This window comes from Oncorhynchus mykiss, chromosome 8 (assembly GCF_057628025.1).
Source record: "Oncorhynchus mykiss isolate SJ-2025 chromosome 8, ASM5762802v1, whole genome shotgun sequence".
NCBI lineage: Eukaryota > Metazoa > Chordata > Actinopteri > Salmoniformes > Salmonidae > Oncorhynchus > Oncorhynchus mykiss.
Genome location: NC_143029.1, coordinates 33,535,204 through 33,557,449, shown reverse-complemented (window position 1 = coordinate 33,557,449; position 22,246 = coordinate 33,535,204). Strand labels below are relative to the sequence as shown.

General features: G+C 41.1%; 1 protein-coding gene across 2 annotated transcripts in view; it reads left to right on the top strand.

Moving 5' to 3' along the window:
• Window positions 1-20,541, top strand: part of LOC110529821 (leucine-rich repeat transmembrane protein FLRT2) — a 32,789-nt gene extending 12,248 nt beyond the window's left edge. The window contains exons 1-2 of one of the 2 annotated variants that reach the window (XM_021612379.3): window positions 11,723-12,301; window positions 14,552-20,541. In XM_021612379.3, coding sequence (XP_021468054.1) covers window positions 15,063-17,078 — 2,016 coding nt within the window. In that variant the 5' untranslated portion in view covers window positions 11,723-12,301; window positions 14,552-15,062 and the 3' untranslated portion in view covers window positions 17,079-20,541. Of the gene's footprint in view, window positions 1-11,722; window positions 12,302-14,551 lie in introns of those variants that run through there. The other variant, XM_021612380.3, reaches the window with a different exon arrangement.
• The last annotated feature ends 1,705 nt before the right edge of the window (window positions 20,542-22,246 follow it).

The window sequence follows — 22,246 nt, the reverse complement described above, 5'->3', positions numbered from 1 at the left end:
TTGCTTAGTCTTCGATCATCTCTTATTGCACTTTCATGAACATATTTCACTTCGCTGAAGTCCATTAGACCATGATTTCCATTAACCCTTAATGGTGACCAGTTGTCCAGCCGTCTTCCACTTCCTGAGTAAAGTGTTGTTTTGGGCAGTGGCCCTTAAAAATAACTAATGAAACTAAAACTATGATCACTCAATTTATCTTAATGCAATCGGACAGGTTTCCACACTGTTTTTTACTTACCTGGAACAAGGAAATGAATCTGGAGTTTTGCATTATGAACGGCGAGAGAGAGAATGGACCGGAGGTCCCGAGTAATACAAAATGAAGTCCTGAATTATATAGCGGGACTCCAGCTACTGAACTTTGCTACAATACCATTTTTAATTTATTTTGTCATTTTTTTTGAGTGGCCTGAGAGTCACCGCTGACTGACTCCCGGAAGAATAGAGCGAGGTGATTCTGGCCCGCTCCCTGCAAAGCTGAGAGGAGAGATATTAGCCATATGTGATTAATTTACAGTGCTATGCTTCAATTAATCTGCACAGGGTGGCAGGCGCCAGGGTTGGGCCCTGTTCCACCTGCGAGAGAGGGATGAGAGAAAGAGAGTGAGAGATGAGAAATGGGAGATGAGAGAAAGAGAGAGGTGGGTGTAGAGAGAGAGTTAAGAGTTATCTTTTGGGGCACCGCAGCCCTGTGAAGGATGAGGGACAAAAGGGGATTCTTTTAATCGATAGATCTTACATAATTCCCTCCTTCTCTCCCTACTCCTCTTCAGTTACTCTCCATCTCTCACTCTGCCCTTTCCCTCTGGAAAGAGTACACTAATACAGAAATATAATAACAGAAGGTCACACTTTATTTGGATAGTCCGGATTCACACTATCTGCTGATAAGCAGCTGAGGTTATGTTTAGAATACGTTTTAGGGAAGGGTTCATTTTAGGGTTAGGATAAGGGTTAGGGCTAGAGATAAGGTTAGTAGATAGTTAGTTGAAATGTTACTGATTGTCTGTAGCTAGTCTGTAGGATATCTACTATCCCAAAATCTACAATCCCCCACCTATCCACATAATATAAACCTGGAAGAGGGAAGCACATGTTCGGAAGGCGTTGTGTGATTCACCAGCCTCGTCTCAACAGCAACTGGGTAGTGTAGTGCTTCTAATCTTCTGATGTTAGAGATCCATAGGAGACCGCCTGAGGATGTTTGCGATACTATTTTCAAATGGGAAGACTCTCACTGTGGCAGTAAGTGAAAGCTAAGGGGTAGAAAATGGTAAATGTGAAAACCACAGTGACCAGATGGTACAGATTGGTATGTGAGGGCTATTGCCTTAGCGAAAGCTATATGAAGGTAAATATTTTATTTGCACATCTCGGTAATCTTGTTCAGTAGGGAGTTGGGAGAAGGCGGTAAAGGTCTCGCAAACAAATAATTAGATATTACATATCATTAACTTATCTAGGAAATAGCAGCTACTAAACAAGTTCTAGGGAGGTAAACGTATAGAATATAACTATCCTAATTTCACAAATACTGTGGATTACGTTTGTGTTGTATCAAAATCCTGCACTATGAGATTTAAAACAAATATTCTCATCCAATGCCCCACATTTTCAGCAAAAAATAATTAATAAATAAACAATAAATAAATGTTGGGGAGTCTGGCCTGTTTTACTTGTTATTTTGGCATTAATACGTGTCAAATATCAGTTTGCAAACAATGTAAATATATATCATTGAGTTAATAAAGCCGCATACAAACATGATCTCTTTTATGTTTTCTTGAGTAAGCCAGTGCTTTCTGTGGTGGTGCAGCAAGCCAGCAGAAAATACAGAGCGTTGGCCGTGAATGGCTCAGTGTTCTGTCACTCATGGGGAAACTATGTCACCGCGAAGTCTAAGGGGAGACTTCAAAAATTCAAGCTCTTTGGGTGCTGACATAGCGATTCATTAGAAGTGCCCATCCAAGAAGGCTCAAGGTCATTGGCCATAGATAAAATGGTGTCAAATCACGTTATATGTACAGTAGCTTTGATTGGACTGATCATGTCAACATCATACTTTCAAAATCTTAGCTAGCAATCATCATTTTGAATCAAGTCACTAGCAAATCTTTGTCATATGAAGAGAAATTATTGATAAATTGTATTGGTGCTCATCGGCCATTGGACATAAACATTACACAACAATTTGAAATCGCAAATTCAACAATGAGTGGTTTGGAAGGAAGTGAGCACAGCACAAGGTAAGTTCAAAAATGTATTGTATGCTGCTGCCTAAATGATGTAATATGCCAGGGAGATATGTGTACGGCAGCTAAGAAAGTAATATGTTGGGTAGTAAGATGTTAGTAGACCACATGCCTCACGCTAATAATTTGGTCCATTTTACCGCTCTTAATTTTTTCTACTGCTCTGACTTGGTGGTGCACGTGCACATGTAGCCTATAGCCTGTTTTAGAGAAATGTAATCATCGAATATTGTAAGAGCTTTCATTGTCTGCTCATATGACCCTGTTATTTATCCTACGGTTCTGACTTGGTGTACAGGGAGAATACTGTCACTGTACATTTCAAAATAGTTATATTGACAACGTCCGTCTTAGCTCGCTCAGTAATGTCTTAATCAAAACTATGGATTGCCCCTTATCCGCTCGTCGTCCCCTTATGTCAATTGTCAGTAGAAATCACATTTGTTTCAACAAGTCAGCCATATCAGCTATATTTTTTTAAAAAGGTAGTAAATGAGGCGGAATGAACTGTTTCGCTGCCAGCCAGGTGTAGCAGTGGGAAAGTGTTGGGACAGCTTTATGTAGGCCCTAACAGTTTGTGGTCACCGTTTGTCACCGTTACAGTGCAATTCATGTATTGTTAAGTGTTGTGTAGTGGCTTTGCTGGAATGCATACATTTTTTTATTATTATTATTATACATTATTTTCACCACCAAGATGTAAATACTGAAATCACCACTGTTCTAATCAAAAGAAAATATGTAATCTGCAAAAAAGAATTTGCATCCCAATATTACACTTTATATACATAACGAAATACTGGACTTTCAGCGACTTCATTTAAATTGTTAATTCATTATGAAATTATGACAAATATTAATAATATTCCACCCATGAGGGCATTAGGTAATTTGACTGCAGGAGAGGGCTACCCAAAGTCCTGTATTGTTGGAGGGAAGATTTAGATTGCGAAGAACAATAAGAAGCCCCACAATGCAGCCCCCATACTGTATCCTGAGAAATGTACTTTATCTTTTCAATCTTTTCAGTCTTAGAACAGTTACAACCCTACGCAAGCGAATTAGCACATTAAAAATCGGGCAACTAATCCACTGTTACTGGGTCATGCTGAGTAGAAAACCCAAGACACAGAAGACTAGAACTGTAATTAGGATGTGCACACAGACACACGTGCACACGCATGCACACATACGCACACACTCCATGCTACAGACATCCTCTGGGGATACTCTCGGGAGATAAGCAAGCAGTGATTTTGGCCATACAAATGAAATCACTAGTTTAATTGATGTCGCAGGGTCTTTCTCCACCCTCCTCTAATTAGGAGTCAATGCAATAATGAATGAACTCATCACGAGAATGCAAACACATTGAAATCTAAATATGGAGAACAGACCTGGGTTCAAATACATGAGTATTTAAGTATTTGTCTATTAAATATTTTCAAATGATGTGGTGCCAAATCAATCATTTTTATTTTAAGTATTTGAATGCATTTCCAAATAATTTCCTATAAATAGCCTACTTTTTGACTTGTACTTGTTTCTAAATGCATGGGAGTGTTTAAATATTTCAATATTTGGACATTAAAATATACCTGTCTGCATGTTTTCAAATACCTTTAAATACTTTCATAGGGTATTTCCAAATACATTGCAATATTGAAGTAATGTAATTTGTTTTATATATATCCAAATACTCACTTTGAAATCTACGTGAAGTGAAAGTAAATAAAATCATTGAAATAGTTTGAACACAGGTCTAATGGGGAAATGTATTAATATAGAGGTAAACTCTGGCTTGGGAATTAGTGAATACATCTTTGGACAGGTAAGGCAATCCAAAAATAAACACTATTTGTCAAAGATACGTTCTATTTCCAGACTATAGCCTATCTTATTTGACCATGCCAGGGCAACTGGCTTTTTGGGTCCAGAGTTTGTTTTTGTGGTCAGATCACAAAGCAGGGAGATTGTTCAAGGTTGATGTCGAAATTATACTAGGGGAAATAGTGAGTGCGATTCCTATCAAGTAGGCTTGGGTTTTGATAGGGCACTAAGGGGATGCAGGATAGTTGGAATCCCATGGATGAGGATCAGAAGGTTGCGTTTTCAATCCCAGTCGTGGACACATTTCTTTTAACCCTATCCCAAACCGTAACCCTTACGTTAACCATTCGGAAGGAGTGGCTAAACTTAACCTTTATCTTAAAAAGTTGACCTTTGTAGAAATGGAATGATACAAAGCAGCAGAAGTCAACTCAGGGTGTCAAAAACACTTCAAAATTCGACATTTGGAGAATGTGGCTGAACGTTTAATTCTGCAGTGAGACTGTGAGAACTTGTTGCACAAAGACAGGAACAACTCCTGGCCCTATGAGAGCTGAGCCATATGATGTCAGCAGATCATTCAGGCAGTAGTAGCCAGCTATGTGTCCATCATGCAGACATACTGAGAGGTGAGGTCTGGACAACAGCAGGCAGTCAGAGACTCAGAGAGAGAGCTATAGCCTGGGAGGTACGCGCTAGCTCAAATCCACATCCAGGCTATGAACAGCTAGACTAAGACTTCCTCTCCATTCAGCTCAGGAGGGGAAATTCACCCCAGATGTGACTTCAAACAGAAAGAAATCCGGAGGGATTGGAGGTGGGATAAGGCCCATCCTTTGCGTGACCCAAAGACCTGTTCCTGGCATCGCTCTTTCTCTCTCTTCATCTTTCTTTCTATATCATTCTCTCTGTCAATCTGTTTATTCTCTATCTCTAGAGAATATCTATTTCTCTCCCTGTCGTTCCATTTCACTCTCTCTCTCTCTCTCTCCCTCTGTCTGTCTGTCTACCCACACTCTCCCTCCCTTTCTGCCCTCTCTCTTTCCCCTCTCTCTGCAGTAGGCTACTACAGGGACCAGCTTGTTATCAGTCAGTCTGTTTCTCCGGTGTGACATTATCACAGGGAAGCCTTCAATAAGGGTCTACGGCTACCATTTATACTCCCCCATAATTCACATCATGTCCATGTGAGAGCTGAGCTCCTGATGAATTGACTACCAGGTTGTTTGAGCCCTGCCTCCTCCTTCCTCCCGCCCAACAGTTTGACAAGCAGCTTTATTCTCTTAAAAGGAACTGTAAGCTTTACAGGTTTCTCTTTATTTCATTTAATGGAGTGCCTATATAACACCTGCAGTACATCGACGGAAACACAGTCAACAACTGATATGGCGGTTGACTGTTGAAAATGGGGCTTTTTCTTTGGTGGGAGTTGTGCCGTAAAAATGTAACAATGGTAGATTTATAATTGACATGCATAAAAATGATGAAGGAAAAATGTAATTCATCAACTGTAAGCTTAGAAACAGTGTCCGGCGTTTCTCCCAGTGTTGAGATTATAACGTGTGGTCAACATGACCCACAACCCTAGTTAGGCTCTATGCTATTCTGTCACTGAGAGATGCACAGTGGTATGGAAGAAAATTCCTGAGAGGAGTGTGTAAAGATGAAGGAGGAGACCTAAGGGGGATGACGTTTTGTCACAAACTTAGTTTATCTGCCTATTATGGTAAATATTCTCCATCTGCTGCATTGTTTGTCTTAAATCTTCTGCATTTCAAATGGAACAGAAACCTTCAGTCGAATATCAGGACGTTTGCGGTTAGGTTCTGTGGACACGCAGCTTGATATTAGTACCTGTGTAAGGGTCACAATCTGGTACACAAAGTGACGGGAAATGAAAGTATCAAAGTTAAACAGAATTGAAACACAATATCAGCAGGTCTAGCAGGTTCAGTTAGTCAATGATGATTAGCCTATAAAGAACAATAAAAGGATGTGTGGGGGGGTTCACTGGACCTCCTCCATCTGTCTTCAAGAACTAAAAGCTGCCAAGAGGAATGGAAATACTTTAGGTTTAGGAGATTTCCCCAGATTAGAGATGTTTTACTTGTTTTCTCCCTGTGAAGGGTACTTGTCTTGCATTGGAAATTGAAATTACGATCTGTCAAAAATTCAACTTTGAAAGTAATAATGATTGGACCACCACACTGCAACAATAAATCCTACTCATCAAACCCACACAAATTAAACAGGCCTATTTATATGAATTCGGAAGGAAGAAATTCTTAACTATTAAGAGGTTAATGCATTAGAACTCTCAGTAAAGGCTTCAGTCATACAAAAGCTATAGTCAAATCCAAACTGGTTCTCTAGCAGTTTAGCAAGAATGGATCACCCCGTGTTCAAGAATGGCCATTTTTTTCTTTATTCAGATTACAACCTCTCACTTTCGGATATCTGGAAATGAAATAATCCCCAAAACAATGCTATTTTTAGAAAGTTGCTTGCAATTTCAGTTTATTCCTCCAGAAAAGACAGAACAAACATTACTTCAAATATTATGGTCAAATATAAGATTACGGTATAATCTTTTGTCAACTATATCATAAATAGGACTGGAGGAGTTATGTTGCACATGCAGCTAACAAAAATATATTGAAATGTCTGCTCTATCCAAAATGACAAAAAACGAATTGTAGCAAAAATGGAAGAGGTAAGTGTAAGGGGGAGAAAGTAAGAAACTAATCTGTCTGTAACGGTGGGTGAGTGATGGGTGTGGAGTCAGACGCAGAGAGCAAAAGTAAATGGGGGAAAACGCTTTAATGTCCTCTACAAAGTAACAGGTCCAAACATGGGTGAAGCCCTAAACACAGATGCAAAACAAACCCAAAACCTTAGTTACAAAACCCGGGCAGCGAAAACCCAAAAGACAACGATAACCACAAACGTAACAATAAAAACAAGCCCGCACAAACACCAGCGGGCTAAACAAACTTAAATAACACCCATCCCAAAACCCCAACAAGGAACAGGTGAAAACAATTAAACAAAAACAAACTAAAAGGAAAAAGGGATCAGTGGCAGCTAGTAGACCGGCGACAACGACCGCCGAGCACCACCCGAGCAGGAAGGGGAGCCACCTTCGGTGGTATTCGTGACACTGTCAGCTCTGCAAAAAATACCAAAATTGGTTAAAGAAAATTGTGATGAATAAAAAAGTTTGCCAGTTTAATTAAGGACCAAAAATTGACAGCTGTGCCATACAGATTGCAAAATAGTTGGGAAGAGATTTACGATGTACCTATTCCGTGGCTTATGAACTGACACACAAAATGACTCCGGATTCAAAACCTCAAGTTTTTCAATTTAAGTCATCATACAAAACTCTTGCAACCAATAACAAAAAAATATATATATCCCCCATATATAACATATACAACCATCCCAACTCTGCAGATGTTGCTTAAAAGAGACAGAATCATTAGATCATTTGTTTTGCTACTGTCCATGTGTAGCTTGTTTTTGGTCGCAGGTTCAGGAATGGCTGAAGAATTGCAACATTCAAATGGAGTTAACTCTGCAAATAGCACTGCTGGGTGATCTAAAAAGTCAATCAATCAATAATATACTCTAATAATACTCTTAGCAAAAATGTTTATCTTTCATTTATAATCTGGAAAACCTATGAGAATAGAAAGATTCAAAACTTTTGTGAAACATCACAGCACAGTGAAAAATATATGGCAAATATAAATCACAACTGAATGGTCTTCAGAGATAGATGGGAGGGGTTGAGGATAGCTGAAGGACTAAAAACAAACATAAGTTAACTAATGTAAAATATACTGTGTCCATAAAATGTATATAGTATATATAAGATTGAAGTAGAAACCTACTGTAAATGATGTTGTCCATTAGTTTACTCCAATTAGGGTAGGGATGGTAGGGTTAGAGGAACAAATATAAATACATACACTACTGTTCAAAAGTTTGGGGCCACTTAGAAATGACCTTGTTTTTGAAAGAAATGCTATATTTTGTCCCTTAACATAACATCAAATTGATCAGACATTGTTAATGTTGTAAATGACTGTTGTAGCTGGAAACGGCTGATTTTTCATGAAATATCTACATAGGCGTACAGAGGCCCATTATCAGCAAACATCACTCCTGTGTTCAAATGGCACGTTGTGTTCGCTAATCCATGTTTATCAATTTTAAAGGCAAATTGATCATTATGAAACCATTTTGCAATTATGTTAGCACAGCTGAAAACATTTGGGCTGATTAAAGAAGCAATAAAACTGGCCTACTTTTGATTAGTTGAGTATCTGGAGCATCAGCATTTGTGGGTTCGATTACAGAATCAAAATGGCCAGAAACAAATAACTTTCTTGAGAAATGAAGGCTATTCCATGCGAGAAATTGCCAAGAAACTGAAGATCTCGTACAACGCTGTGTACTACTCCCTTCACAGAAATGCGCAAACTGGCTCTATCCAGAATAGAGAGAGGAGTGGGAGGGCCCGGAGCACAACTGAGCAAGAAGACAAGTACATTAGAGTGTCTAGTTTGAGAAACAGACGCCTCACAAGTCCTCAACTGGCAGCTTCATTAAAAAGTACCCGCAAACCACCAGTCTCAACGTCAACAGTGAAGAGGCGACTCCTGTATGCTGGCCTTCTAGACAGACTTGCAAAGAAAAAACCTTCTCAGACTGGCCAATAAAAAGAAAAGATTAAGATGGGCAAAAGAACACAGACACTGGACAGAGGAACTCTGCCTAGAAGGCCAGCATCCCGGAGTCGCCTTTTCACTGTTGACGTTGAGACTGGTGTTTTGCGGGTACTATTTAATGAAGCTGCCAGTTGAGGACTTGTGTGGCATCTGTTTCTCAAACTAGTCACTCTAATGTACTTGTCCTCTTGCTCAGCTGTGCACCATGGTCTCCCACTCCTCTTTCTATTCTGGTTAGGCCAGTTTGCGCTGTTCTATTAAGGGAGCAGTACACGGTAGTGTGTATATATATATATATTATTTTAAATATATATATATATATATGGGGGATTGGAAATTATGCAGACAATGACATTGATAGAGGCCAAAATCTATTTGCAATATTAAAGCTGATCCACACCTTAATACACACAGATGGGCATGGTAGCTCAAAAGTAGCTAAAAGTAAACTGGTATTAACACTGGCATACACAAACATACATTAAACATTATATCAAACAACTGTAAAAACTTTTCTTGACTTTAGAGAAATATTTTACAACTCCATGGCAATTTCCATCCACTGGAATTATGCTGCAAAACATGCAAATTAAAATTGTCTATTTTCCCCTGCATTCTTCATGTCTAATATATAATTCATGCTGTGTACAGTTGTGTGATTTATGGATAAATAACATTTTGTGGACAGGACATGGCAAAGCAGTCCATCTTTGGGATGTTGCTGACAAAATGAAACATGAAAGGCAGAATGAATCTCACAAAATTGTCTCATGGAGAGTCGATAATACAGAAAACCAATGGAATCGCCATCTGCTGGCTTCGAGTTGACTTTTCTTGCTTGGGCGGCGCTCCAAAGGTGCACATCGCATTAGTGCCGTAGGCGCAACATTGCGTTAGGACTAAAAATGTCAGCAAGCACTGGTGACAAAACACAGCAGCATTCTGGTTTTCATGGCATTTCTCTGCTATTTCGAGACTAGCTAAATCTGCAGCAAGGGCAGAGAAGTGGCCATATCAATATTTTTTATTTTTTATTTTTTACATTTCAGAAGTGATATTTGGCTGTAAGGCTAGCATGAGGGACAAGAAGTAGCTAGCCGCAAAGAGGTTTGTTTTCAGAAATGTCTGCTAACTTTGTATGCTGCTAGGTATAACCAGCTAGCTACTAGCTAGTTCAATTTCTCTCACAATTCTAAAGCCAACATTTTTTAAAATAAAAACAGCATATTATTGACCTGGAAGGTTAGTTGTGCTAGCTTATCCAAGGTCAGTGACACATAGAGAAACGATATACTGTCTACCTATGGGAACAACTGCAACCTTTTTGCAAGCAAGATTGCAAATATTATTGAAATCAAATAAAATTAACCTCATTTTTTATTTTCAAACTAAATTACAAGGTTGGATTTGCACTAAACGATTGTATATGTCAGCACTTTAAATGCATGTACAAAATCTGGTGTAAGGTTTGCCTTACATACATTGTCTACTGGTATCATTTTACATTAAGAACATGTAAATTCTCTACATGTAAATGTGTGAGTTTAGCTATTCTCTGCCTCAGCTGACGGGTGTCCATAGGCCAGTAACAACATAGCATGGCAGCAACACAACAGCACAAAACATGGTACAAATATTATTGGGCACAGACAACAGCACGAAGTGCAAGAAGGTAGAGACAACAATACATCAAGTAAAGCAGCCACAACTGTCAGTAAGAGTTTAGATTTTTTATATATATATACTGTGAGAGCGTGAAAATCAAATAAAACGATTGGACATCTTACAGCTAGACAAAAATAAAATGTTAATTTGAGAAAACAACACAGCGACAGAACCCCTTTTATTGCAGGGTTGTGATTAGTGATTAATCAACACTGACACTAGTTCATTTTGAATAATAGCTTAAGAAATAAAACAAGTTTAAACACTTCATATTTAAAGAATCAATACTTCAAAATGTACAAAAAAGATTGTCGTAGTCATAGACTGTTCTCTCTGTTACTGCACAGAAAGTGGTACCAGGGCGCCATGTCTAGGACCAAAAGGCTCCTTCTCCCAAGCCATAAGAGTGCTGAACAATTAATCAAATGGACACCCGGTCCATTTACATTTTTTCATAATGTCCTCTTACAAAATGACTTGCCCTACACTTTCCCTTTTCCCAAATAATACATTGTTTTTTAACATTTTATAAATGCATTTATTGACTTGAATAGGTTTTTGGGCATCCAACAGCCATGTGGATGAATGGAGATGAGGCAAAAAGTGTCACCAGAGCGGTTTAGAATGTGTTTACCAGCATAATTCACTTTCAATAAAAAAAAATATATGAATGCAAACTGTAGGCAACACTTGATAACTTTAAAATGAGCATGAAAGGGTGTGCAAAGCTGTCATCAAGGCAAAGGGTGGCTACTTTGAAGAATCTAAAATCTAAAATGTATGTTGATTTAATTAACACTATTTTGGTTACTACATGATTCCATATTTGTTATTTCATAGTTTTGATGTCTTCACTATTAATGTACAATGTAGAACATAGGCAAAATAAAGAAAAACCCTGGAATGAGTAGGTGTGTCCAAACTTTTGACTGTAAATGTAGACAGAATTAAGCATAGAGGTCTGCCGTCCTGAAAACCGAATAAAAATGTGAAGTGAGCATGGAAATGTAGGCTACTTTATCCAGGTCAGTCTAGTCGTTGCGTTTTGGACCATTGCTAGTAAACTATTGTGTATAGGAAAACTATATAGTGACAAATGCGTAGGCTGAATATAAAGTTCTCCAGAAAAACAAGAAAGTTGAAATTCCCTGATAACAGAGAAAGTATGAGGGCAGCAGTGTTGGGAGGAGCAGTACGTGGCTCCTAGCCATCTCTCTCCGAGCTGCACCGGGAGACGCATTCTTTATTCAGGGAAGGGTAGGGTAGGAGGGACCTGAGCGACGATGGGAGAGGGAGAGAAGAGAGCGAGAGAGAGAGAGCGCAAGACAGAGTTGAGCGGTGCACTGCACACACATCACTATCAACGGAATTCATTTTAGCAAACATCTCTCTGGGATTCCGAGCATAGAAGGCAAGTTTATCGTCCCCAAAACAACCCGGATACCTTGGCAAGTGCGTGTTCACTGTTTCGAGAGAAGTCGGTGCTGCCTCTGGTCCATATAGTCCCACTCTCCCGCTCGAATGCATTGCCCAAGGTTTTGAGGCGGCCTGAGCTGAGTGTAGTCATAGGTTGAGCTGCATGCCCCGGAATTGCAGAAAAGTGCGGACAGAGCAGAAGATTGTTCCCCGACTCAGGCAGCATGCTGTCCGGTAGACCCACGGGTGGCATGGCGCTTGGAAGCGATTCGCACAAACAATACCGAATGGCGCTGGATCATTGCGCACGGTCATATTCTAGGATTGCATGAAGGATAAAGAAAAGAGTTGAACATGGTAAAGGGGCATACAATGAATATGGATAAAGCCTCGTCTAAGGTAGGCTACAGTAGCCCAAATGTTTAATAGCAGCATAAAGGCTATATAAACAACTATACTACAACTTATTTAAATAGTTTATATAGAGTTCTAGGCTGTATGAGTAGATTGAACTAGATGAGATTTATTATGGATATATATACATAGATGCACTGCCATTGTTAAGAGCTATGGTGCTAATTTTATTCCCAGCCAAACTGCTGCCTAATATATTCTATTCTCCTCACAACCCTCTGCTATCTCTAAAGGAAATGTGGTCAATTTGTAAATTCTCAGTTCGTTTTCTATCGTTTATTTATCAATCCATTATTAGATGTCAAAGATCAATGCTTAGCTACAAAGCGCATTGCTTTAGATTTTTGTTTTTCTTCAGAGAAAAGCAAAGCCTCCGTTTGCATTTGCAATCTCAATGCTCAGCACGGCTCTCAATCCCTTTTGTAATAATTCATTCAATTGAACACCACTCGCTGGGCTGCCTTTGAAGTAGCCTACACCTGATCCGCTTCTTATCGCCTTTTAAATAGCCTATCCTTTTAAAAAACTTTTAATTGCGTTTCTGTCGTTTAATCCAGTCCTAATCGGATTGAACCTGGCCTCAACCGAAAAACGTTATTTTATCTTTTCACACATACACCTTGCTCTCTGTCCATGTCGTTTTTGGATTTGGATACATGCAAGGGCAACTTTATTGTGTCCATAGGATCATTTTGTTTAGCCTTGCTTAGATGTATTTTTACTCCACAATTCATTCCAATGTCCACAGTCTTTATTTATGCAGCTATAATCATTCGAGATTTTTTTGCTGTGGCAGCACATTTATTGCAGCTTGTGGTATCTCCTTATTTCCCCTGAAGCTTATTCTATTAAATGTAGCTCTTTTCAATTTAGAAAAGTAGATCACAGATGTATTTCATATTGTTTTGTGTCATCCTTATAAGTAGCAGTGGTGCCACATCTCACCACTCATCAGGCTACAGAGCAACCTATAATTGCAGATAACCTTAATCTCCCCCTATGCCCATACCTCCTATCCTTATATGACCTCTATACAATTCAGACCATCAAACCCATTATTTATTAAATGTATGGGCCTCTTGAGCATTGACATGTGCAGTGCTCCTGTTAAGTTAAAAGCACTGGTGACAAGCAGTATCTTTCAATCTTCTGGATAGAACATGTGTGATGGGCAACTCAAATACTGGGATGTGGGGAGCTGAGGCCTTACTGTAACTGGGTGGCCTTGTGCCCACGCTAAACCTCTAAACCATTTTGAGAAATAGTCCAGTATCGATCATTTATCGCAGGTGGAGGAGCTAACTTATTTTCCAATCCCATTCCATTTGACAGGCTGTGTTTGTCACTCTGGGATTGGTATGAAGTCCCACTATACATCCCCACACTCCCCTTTCATTTCATTTTTGCGGTGCCTTATATCATGTATATGTGCTGGAGATGGTTGGTGGTTTGTCTGGCCTACTTATGTAATGTGCATGGTGCACCTTAAGAGGCAAAACAACACCTCTCTCTGTCTACTGTAAGCACAATGTGTTCATCAGCTCTAACTTCAAAGCACTGTCTGCTCTAACAAAGGCAAAGAAAAAGAAGAGACTATTTTCACACAAGTCAAAGGGCTGCCCAATAAGTCTTTCAGGCAGTATTTTTTGCTTTCGGGCAGTATTTTTATCTCCTTTCTGTTGCTTTTTCTCATTTTATGTCTCCGTTATGTCTAATTTATGTTTCAGACAGTTAAAAATAATTGCAATGTGTGTATTAGTGTGTAGTTCAGCACTGAGGCATTGACTTGTTGTTGTAGAAAGCGCAGAATGTCCATGCTGTTCTAGCAGCTATTATATTCTCTCCTCTATGACTGAGAGGAAGGAATGAAAGCCCCTTTATGTCTGCTAAACCGGATGTGCTAGAGCGCTCCTGCATTTTTATCAGATGGTTTGAAATTTTGAAAGAAATAGCCTGTGCATAAATTTCAAAGGTGTCAGTGTGTGTGGATCTGTGTGCGGGTTAAGTATGATTGTGTGTGTGAGAAAGAGTGTGTGTGAGAGTGTGTGTCTATGATCTATGTGTTTATGGGTCTGAATATGTATGTGAAACAGAGTCATTTTTTCAGCCTTTGTGTGCACGTGAGTTATAGACAGCTCTTTTTTTCTCATGGGGCGAAACAGACCACCCCTGACCCGAACCCATCCCCCCCCCCACCCCCCATTTATCTCACCTTTCTTTTGTCTTGTGGAACAGGTCTCTGGATCCAAATGTCACACCACCTGGACGCTGCCCCGGGCGGGGACCAGCAGTGTGTGACGTTGACGGGCGTGTGGCGAGGAGAGGAGAGAAGGAGGCCCCGGACACGGTAGCTCTCAGCTGCGACTTGGCATTAAATTGGCCCAGGCTTGGCCCTGTGCTTTGAGGAGGAGCTGAGATTGTGGAGCCCTGCCATGGTCTAATATATCAGCATGGATGGAGTCAGAGTCAGCTTCAGTCAGAGGACCTGCTCTTCCTAATGTGACACTCTTTCCTCTTAAAGCTGAGGACTAACCAATTACAGGGGGATTAAGCCTAACCCTATGGCTTCCTGTTCTACCACCCCGCGAAGAAGTGAACTGAGCATTATCAAACTATTTTAGAGGACTTTCGTTTTTGTTGACTATTTTAGGGGATTTACTTCATCGCCTTCAATCCTTTTCCCTTTTTAATACATTTTATTGTGTGTTGCTTTTTGAGGCCGTTCCCCTCCTTCTGTTTTTCCACTATGGAGTTTCAGGTCAGGCTGTGGAATAAAAATTGGGGTTCATTTCTGCGTTTCTGGTTGACAGTCCTCCTGAGCCTCAACTTGCACTTCAGCCGCCCCGCAGCCTCGTGCCCGGAGGAGTGCCGCTGCGACAAAACATTTGTTTACTGCAACGAGCGGAGCCTGACATCGGTACCTCTGGGGGTGACAGAGGGCTACAAGATCCTCTACCTCCACAACAACCAGATCAACAATGCTGGGTTCCCATGGGAACTACACAATGTGGCCTCCGTGGAGACGGTGTTTCTCTACGGCAACCAGCTGGATGAGTTTCCTCTCAACCTGCCCAAGAACATCCGGGTGCTCCACCTGCAGGAGAACAACATCCAGACCATCTCCAGGGCTGCCTTGGCCCAGCTTCCCCGCCTAGAGGAGCTCCACCTGGATGATAACTCCATCTCTACCGTGGGGGTGGAGGAGGGGGCGTTCCGGGAGGCCGTCAGCCTCAAGCTGCTCTTCCTCACCAAGAACCACCTGAGCAGTGTCCCCATTGGTCTTCCGGAGGACCTCAAGGAGCTGCGATTGGACGAGAACCGCATCGCCATCATTGCTGAGGAAGCATTTCAGAACGTGACGCGGCTCCAACGCCTATTGCTGGATGGGAACTTGTTGACGGACGAGGGCGTGGCCCCGGGGACGTTCCAGGAGCTGTCCACCCTCCGGGAGCTGGCGCTGGCTCGTAACTCTCTGACGTTCCCCCCACCCCTCCTCCCGACCCAGTCCCTGGTCAAGCTCAGCCTGCAGGATAATCAGATGGACCATATTCCAGTGATGGCCTTCTCCGACCTTCAGAGGCTCGAAAGACTGGATATATCCAATAACCAGTTGCAGACACTGACACAGGGGGTCTTTGACGGCCTCATCAGCCTCAGACAGCTCACCGTTCGGAACAACCCGTGGCGCTGTGACTGCACTGTCAAATGGGTGGTGGTGTGGCTCAAGTCACTGCCAGGCTCCATCAACGTGCGCGGGTTCATGTGCCAGAGCCCCGAGAGGGTGCGCGGCATGGCAATCAGAGAACTCACCCTGGATGCTATCCAGTGCTCAGGCGGGACAGACCTCCAGCATGACCTCTGGCCCACCCTGCGCTCTACGCCCCCACACCCCCAACTCCCCACCACCGCCTCCACCACCTTCCTTACCACCGCCATGACCACTTCCATCCCCATCTCCACATCCTCCTCTTACCTCACATCGCCCTCCCTTCCCCCTGCCCTGCCTCCCCACCCCGCTGGACCCCTGCCCCCTTACGAGGATCCCCTACAGATATCCTTCCACGTGGTCAACGCCTCCTGCATCGATGTGAGCTGGGCTTCCTACTTCACCGTTACGGCCTACAAGGTGACCTGGGTCAAGATGGGCAAGAGCCTAATGAGCGACGTCAGCCGCGAGAGGACGCTGAGTGGGGACAGGCGGAAGCTAAGCTTGACCAACCTGGAGCCCAAGTCAGTGTACCGGATCTGTGTGTATGTACTGGACACCCTCAACTCCTACCGCCCAGGTGAGGATACAATATGCTCAGAGGCCAGGACCAAGTCGGCCTCATCCAACTCCAATAACAACAAGGCCACAGGGTCAGAGCAAGCCCAACAGGACGCCCACTCCACCCTCCTTTTGGCCGGGGTGATCGGTGGGGCCGTCCTGGTCGTCCTGGTAATACTGCTGAGCCTGTTTTGTTGGCACATGCACAAGAAGAGCCGCTCGGAGTCGTCCAAGTGGAAATACAACCGGGGCAGGAGAAAAGACGACTACTGCGAGGCAGGTACCAAAAAGGATAACTCTATACTGGAAATGACTGAGACCAGCTTTCAGATAGTCTCGCTGAACAATGAGCAACTTTTGAAAGGGGATTTCAGGATTCAGCCCATCTACACACCCAACGGAGGCATCGGCTTCAGAGACTGCCACCTCAGTGACAATAGCTTAGCCTACTGCAAGAGCAGCAATGTTCCCAGCACCGAGTTCTGCCACACGTGATGCTTCTCACAGGATATTCCCACACTGGTTGTCTGACAGAAAGAAACAACAAAGTAGTTAAATATACTGTACCATATATATTTCCAAGTTCTGTCTACGATGTAATTTATACTGTGGACAATAATGTGGAATTCTATCTGCAATCTTTTTTATTCTTAGTAAAAAAAGGAATACATATGTTTTTTTTTAATCAGCGGGATTTAAATACAGTAAGTGGTTTTTGCTCAAGTATTCTCTGTACATAGAAATTTGTACAATATGGCACGCTGGGTTGGTTCTGACGAACGGTGTCCTGTCTGTCAGGTTTTTGGGTTGCTGGGCGCTATGAGGGCTGGGATTCTTTGCTAACCACAGAAGCAAAAATATGGCCTTTGTGCAGAGCCACCCCCTCACAGAAACACTAGTTAAGATAACACAGTGGTCTGGGAAGTCTGGGGGAACTAACACTGCTGATTAGACTGCAGTGGAAAATAAGCACTGGTGGTATTTTCTTTAAGAATCAAAGTGCACTTCCTAATGCAACAGAGAGTGTAAGCAGCCATTCAAATGAGCTTTTTGTGGAAATCCCATCAGAGGAATGGGCACACTTTTCAACACCCCTTTTTGCCCTCACAAGACTAAGTGAACACGTTTGAATGTGGAAGGGATGGGAGGAAGACTACCTTAGCAGGACTAAGTGAACACTTTTCAAGGTGGTAGGGATGAGAGGGATAATGCCGTCGCTGTTGGATATAGATTTGCCTCCAATGATACAGGAGTTTTTTTCTCTCCAGTTGTGGCCACTAGGGGGCATGTTTTCTCAGTCAGTGTAGAGTAGAGCGAGGTACAGGTAGTCTAAGAGATCCCTTACCTCCAGCATCCCATGAGTCCATTACCTCAGATGCATTACATTACTCATTCTCAAATGGCATTGTTTAGAGTATTAATGGTCGCGGAGCTACTTATGGAATCATTTAAAATGAACAGTGCTCAGCTCTGTTGTTCAGCGGCTAAATGATACAGATATTATCATGGCGGAGGTCCATGAGGTTGCGTTGCGTGTCTTGTCTTTGCCGGGTGGTGTCTGCCGCGATGATGAATGTGGAGGAGATACACTCACAGTTATACATTCCTCTGCCTTTCTTAAGTCCTTTATTGTTAAGTACTCAAATGAAAATTGAGTGAGTCAGAATCAACAATGAAGGTGTTTTATCTGTTATCTGCTTTACAATGTGTTGATAGAAGGACTTTCCTACTGTAGCATGTGATGATGTGTTTTATTGTCTACATGGGATTGACCACTCTATTGATTAATTGATTGATTGGTTCGAGCTACACGTTCATCATCAATTCCAAACCATGTTGGCTCCCAGTTAGGAATGCCTGGTGCCACTGAGGAGTCTTTGTTATGCACTTCTTACTCAGACTTTATTTGCTTTGACTAGATTTTATTTTGCAGACCGAGTTCAAAGAATCCCCCCCCCCCCTGCCCCGCTCATAATCCTCATCCGAAAAAGGGAGAAAATATGCAGACGTTATTTTTCACTTGGCCGTTCGAATCACAAGCTGGGAAGAGGGAGAAGAGTGCGAGAGAGAGAGAGGGGAAGGTCAAATGACAAGAGTTAACCATTCACAGGGCACCAAGTCACTGGGTTAAATACAGCGTAAAACCACGACATTGCATTGGTTTGGCTAGAATTTGAAAGTATCAATAGGAAATACAATTTTTAAGGGTGGAACTCTCGTTTTGTGCTCGGGTGTTAATGGACGTTGTCTCTCTTTGAAGAATTGCCATGCCAGTGCACATCTGCCCTTAGTAATAACTCCTTTAGTAGATCCAGAAATAGTAGGTAGGGAACGTATGACGCAATAGACACTATAATGCCATTATTCACGTTGATGCTTAAGCTTTCTTGTGTGCTTTCATAGGGTTTTGAGTCAAATTTATATTCATACATCAGAAATACATTTGTGTCATTTAGAAATAACAGTTGCTCTTCTGTGGTTATCAAAGGGTCTCCACTTGGTCTACGAACGTACACATATCTGTTTATCAGCCTGTGTTAAACCCCCACCAACGGAAGCTGACCTGAAGTCAGTTTGATACACATTAGAAGTTACGTCCAATAAACCCCACTGGCGTAAACTAACCTAAGGTCAGTTTGACACTGCTACATGACAAGTTATGTAAAACATCCCACCAACATTTACTGACCTAAGGTCACACTGCTACATGGCCGTAGTGCTTTAACAGGTTGTGCATCCACTGAACACGTCATCCTACCTGCCTGTGGCAAAGTCGGCCTGTCTGACAATAATCCCATACAGCAAAGTATCTTTATTTTCATTAGTGATTAGGATTTAAATGTAATGTTAGTCTTTCAGGCCAACCTGTTGCAACACTTTTCCCCAAATTAAAGAATGTTCCAAGAAGTGATAGAGGTCCATTTATTGCCTTACTTTTATGCAGTACTGTACCGGCTAACTGCACTTAGTTTGTTCAAGGACTTTTTCAGAGAAGAAGCAATTTATAAACTGTGAAAGAGACAATGGCAGTAATTGAATAGTTACTGTATGGAAAGCACATATTTTCATATTGGTGAAAAAACTACGAGTGACAGACAGCAATAGACCCAACACATAATTAATGAAAGCCTGTTCATTCGTAACGACGCCCTCGAGTGGTGCTGGGTAATGATACAAAGTGACTGAGAAGCCTTGTTGTTTGTTTGTGGCAGTACATTACTCTAAATTCCCTCCCTCATTTGAAGAAAGTACACAAACGCAATGGCGTGACCAATGGAATTAGACCGAACACATTAGAGAAAGAGGGAGAAAGAGTGAAAGAAAAAGAGAGACTGCAACCTCTGTTTGTTACTGTTTCAGGCTTTGATAGTAACTTCCTTTAAGCTCGTTCATTCTCATTGGAATAATTATGTTAAATCACTGAGAGGTCAAATCAAAATAAGCACCCAAGTGAATCAAATTGAATACATTTTACGTCGTCTTTACACCTTGTAGACCAACATAAAAGTCTTCAGAAAACTAGAAGTCTTCAGCAAACAATTCATGGGTGTTTGAAGTAATGACATTTTCTGTGTTTTGGATAATAAACACTTTCTCTTACAGCTGCTGGGTCGAATTAATGGAAATAAAATGAACAACGACAGGTTATTTGTTCATGTATCATTTGACAGAAGAAAGTATGCGGAAAATTAACAATGCATGTCATTTGGCTTGGGGTTCTCGGCTATTATGGCTTTTCGTTTCGACATTGAGTTGTTTTGACTTTAACAACATAAACTAATATGCTACTTAGGAACCAAAGTTACATTTCTTTTCTCATGATAAAATATTGTTGTTGTCCCATGTATGTGCCTTGAGGTTAACTTACGATGTAAAGTCCTTGAAACCTTTAAATGTTTTTGCACAAAATGTAAATATAGAAGTTAAGCTTTTTGCAAATAAAAGAGCCATTACGTGATATGTGATTTGATATCATTCATTGTCATTTCAGTCAGAAGATTATAGGCCCATTGAAACATATCATTAACACTCCCCTCCATATTTATTTGGACAGTGAAGCATTTTTATTTGTTTGGCTCTGTACTTAATGTGACAGTATTACCTTTTGTTTGAGGGTATTTTCATAAATATCTGTTTTACCATTTAGAAATGAACACACTTTATGTATTTGGACAAATTGACTTACGGTGTATTAAAGTAGTCAACAGTTTAGTATTTTAGTCGCATATTCCGAGTACACAATGGCTACATCAAGCTTGTGACTACAAACGTGTTGGGTCGCAAAGATCATACCCCCCCCAAAAAATGCTAACATCCCATGTTATTGGTAATGGTGAGAGGTTAGCGTGTTTTGTTGTAACCTCTGTAACTTTCTCACTCATCAGTATTCACAATTTTTCTTAGTCATGGCATTGTCAGGACTAATTTAGAGTTCAGAAAAATCCTATTTACAGTACTCCAGTCATCAATCACCAATCAGTTCCTATTGAGCAAAATATAATCCGAATCAACCAAAACAAGATATAAATGTATCCAACAAGTTTGTAGAGTCACAAGTGTGATGTAGTCAGTGCGTGCTATAAATATTGGATCAAATACTACACTTTTTACTACTTTAATACACTATAAGTGAATTTGTCCAAATATTTATGATTTCTTCAAATGGGGGTTTTAGATATGGGCCGGCAAGTAGCCTAGCGGCTAGAGCGTTGAGCCCGTAACCGAAAGGTTGCTGGATTGAATCCCCTGGCTGACAAGGTAAAAATCTGTCGTTCTGCTCCTGAACAAGGCTGTTAACCCACTAACTTGCCTAGTTAACATATGTTTATGAAAATACCCTCAAATTAAAAGGTGACATCATCTACTGTCGCCTCATATGAAACATTTGATTTCAAATCCAAAAAATAACAAATCTTCAAAAGTCGAAATAAATAGGGAGAAGAGTGTATTTTAGATGTCAATCAATGTACTGAATAGGTACTTTTCCTGGACTTGTACCACTGACCTTGTTATCCTGCATGGGGCTGTGTGTGTGTGTGTTCTGGGTCAAACACTGGGCCTTTTTACCTATCTACAGAGATATATACTTATTCTTATTTGACCTTTCCATCCACTTAGTCTTACAGTATGCTACCAATAGTTATCCGTCACATGTCACAGTATACTGCTTAGCTTTCAGTTGAACACAGTACTGTTCAACACAAGTGCATCCCTATTTAAATGCTATATTCCTATCCACAATGTAATGTTTTTTTTCTCAACAGAAATCTAACATTCCTGCCCACTTCTCCACAATGCCTTTACAACACATTAGCCTCATCTTAATTCACTCTGACAATTAACCACACACACCAAACGTTATTGCTAATGACTCGGATATCCGTAATATCACTGAATTAGCAGACAATGTGCTGGCAATGGACACCACGTTCGATAGGCCTAGATCTCATGAAATATAAATCCGGCATTCTGATTCATTAAGGGAACATATGTATTCTCATATTCTTCCATCAGAAAAATTACATTTTGTTCTGGTCTGTATCACTCCTCATGATTGGTGGTAACATGGTCTCATTGGAATAATGTAAAAAATGACATTTAGCCATTGTAGTTACAGTACATGTCACCTCAGATTACATATTAATCAGTATACACTTGAAGTC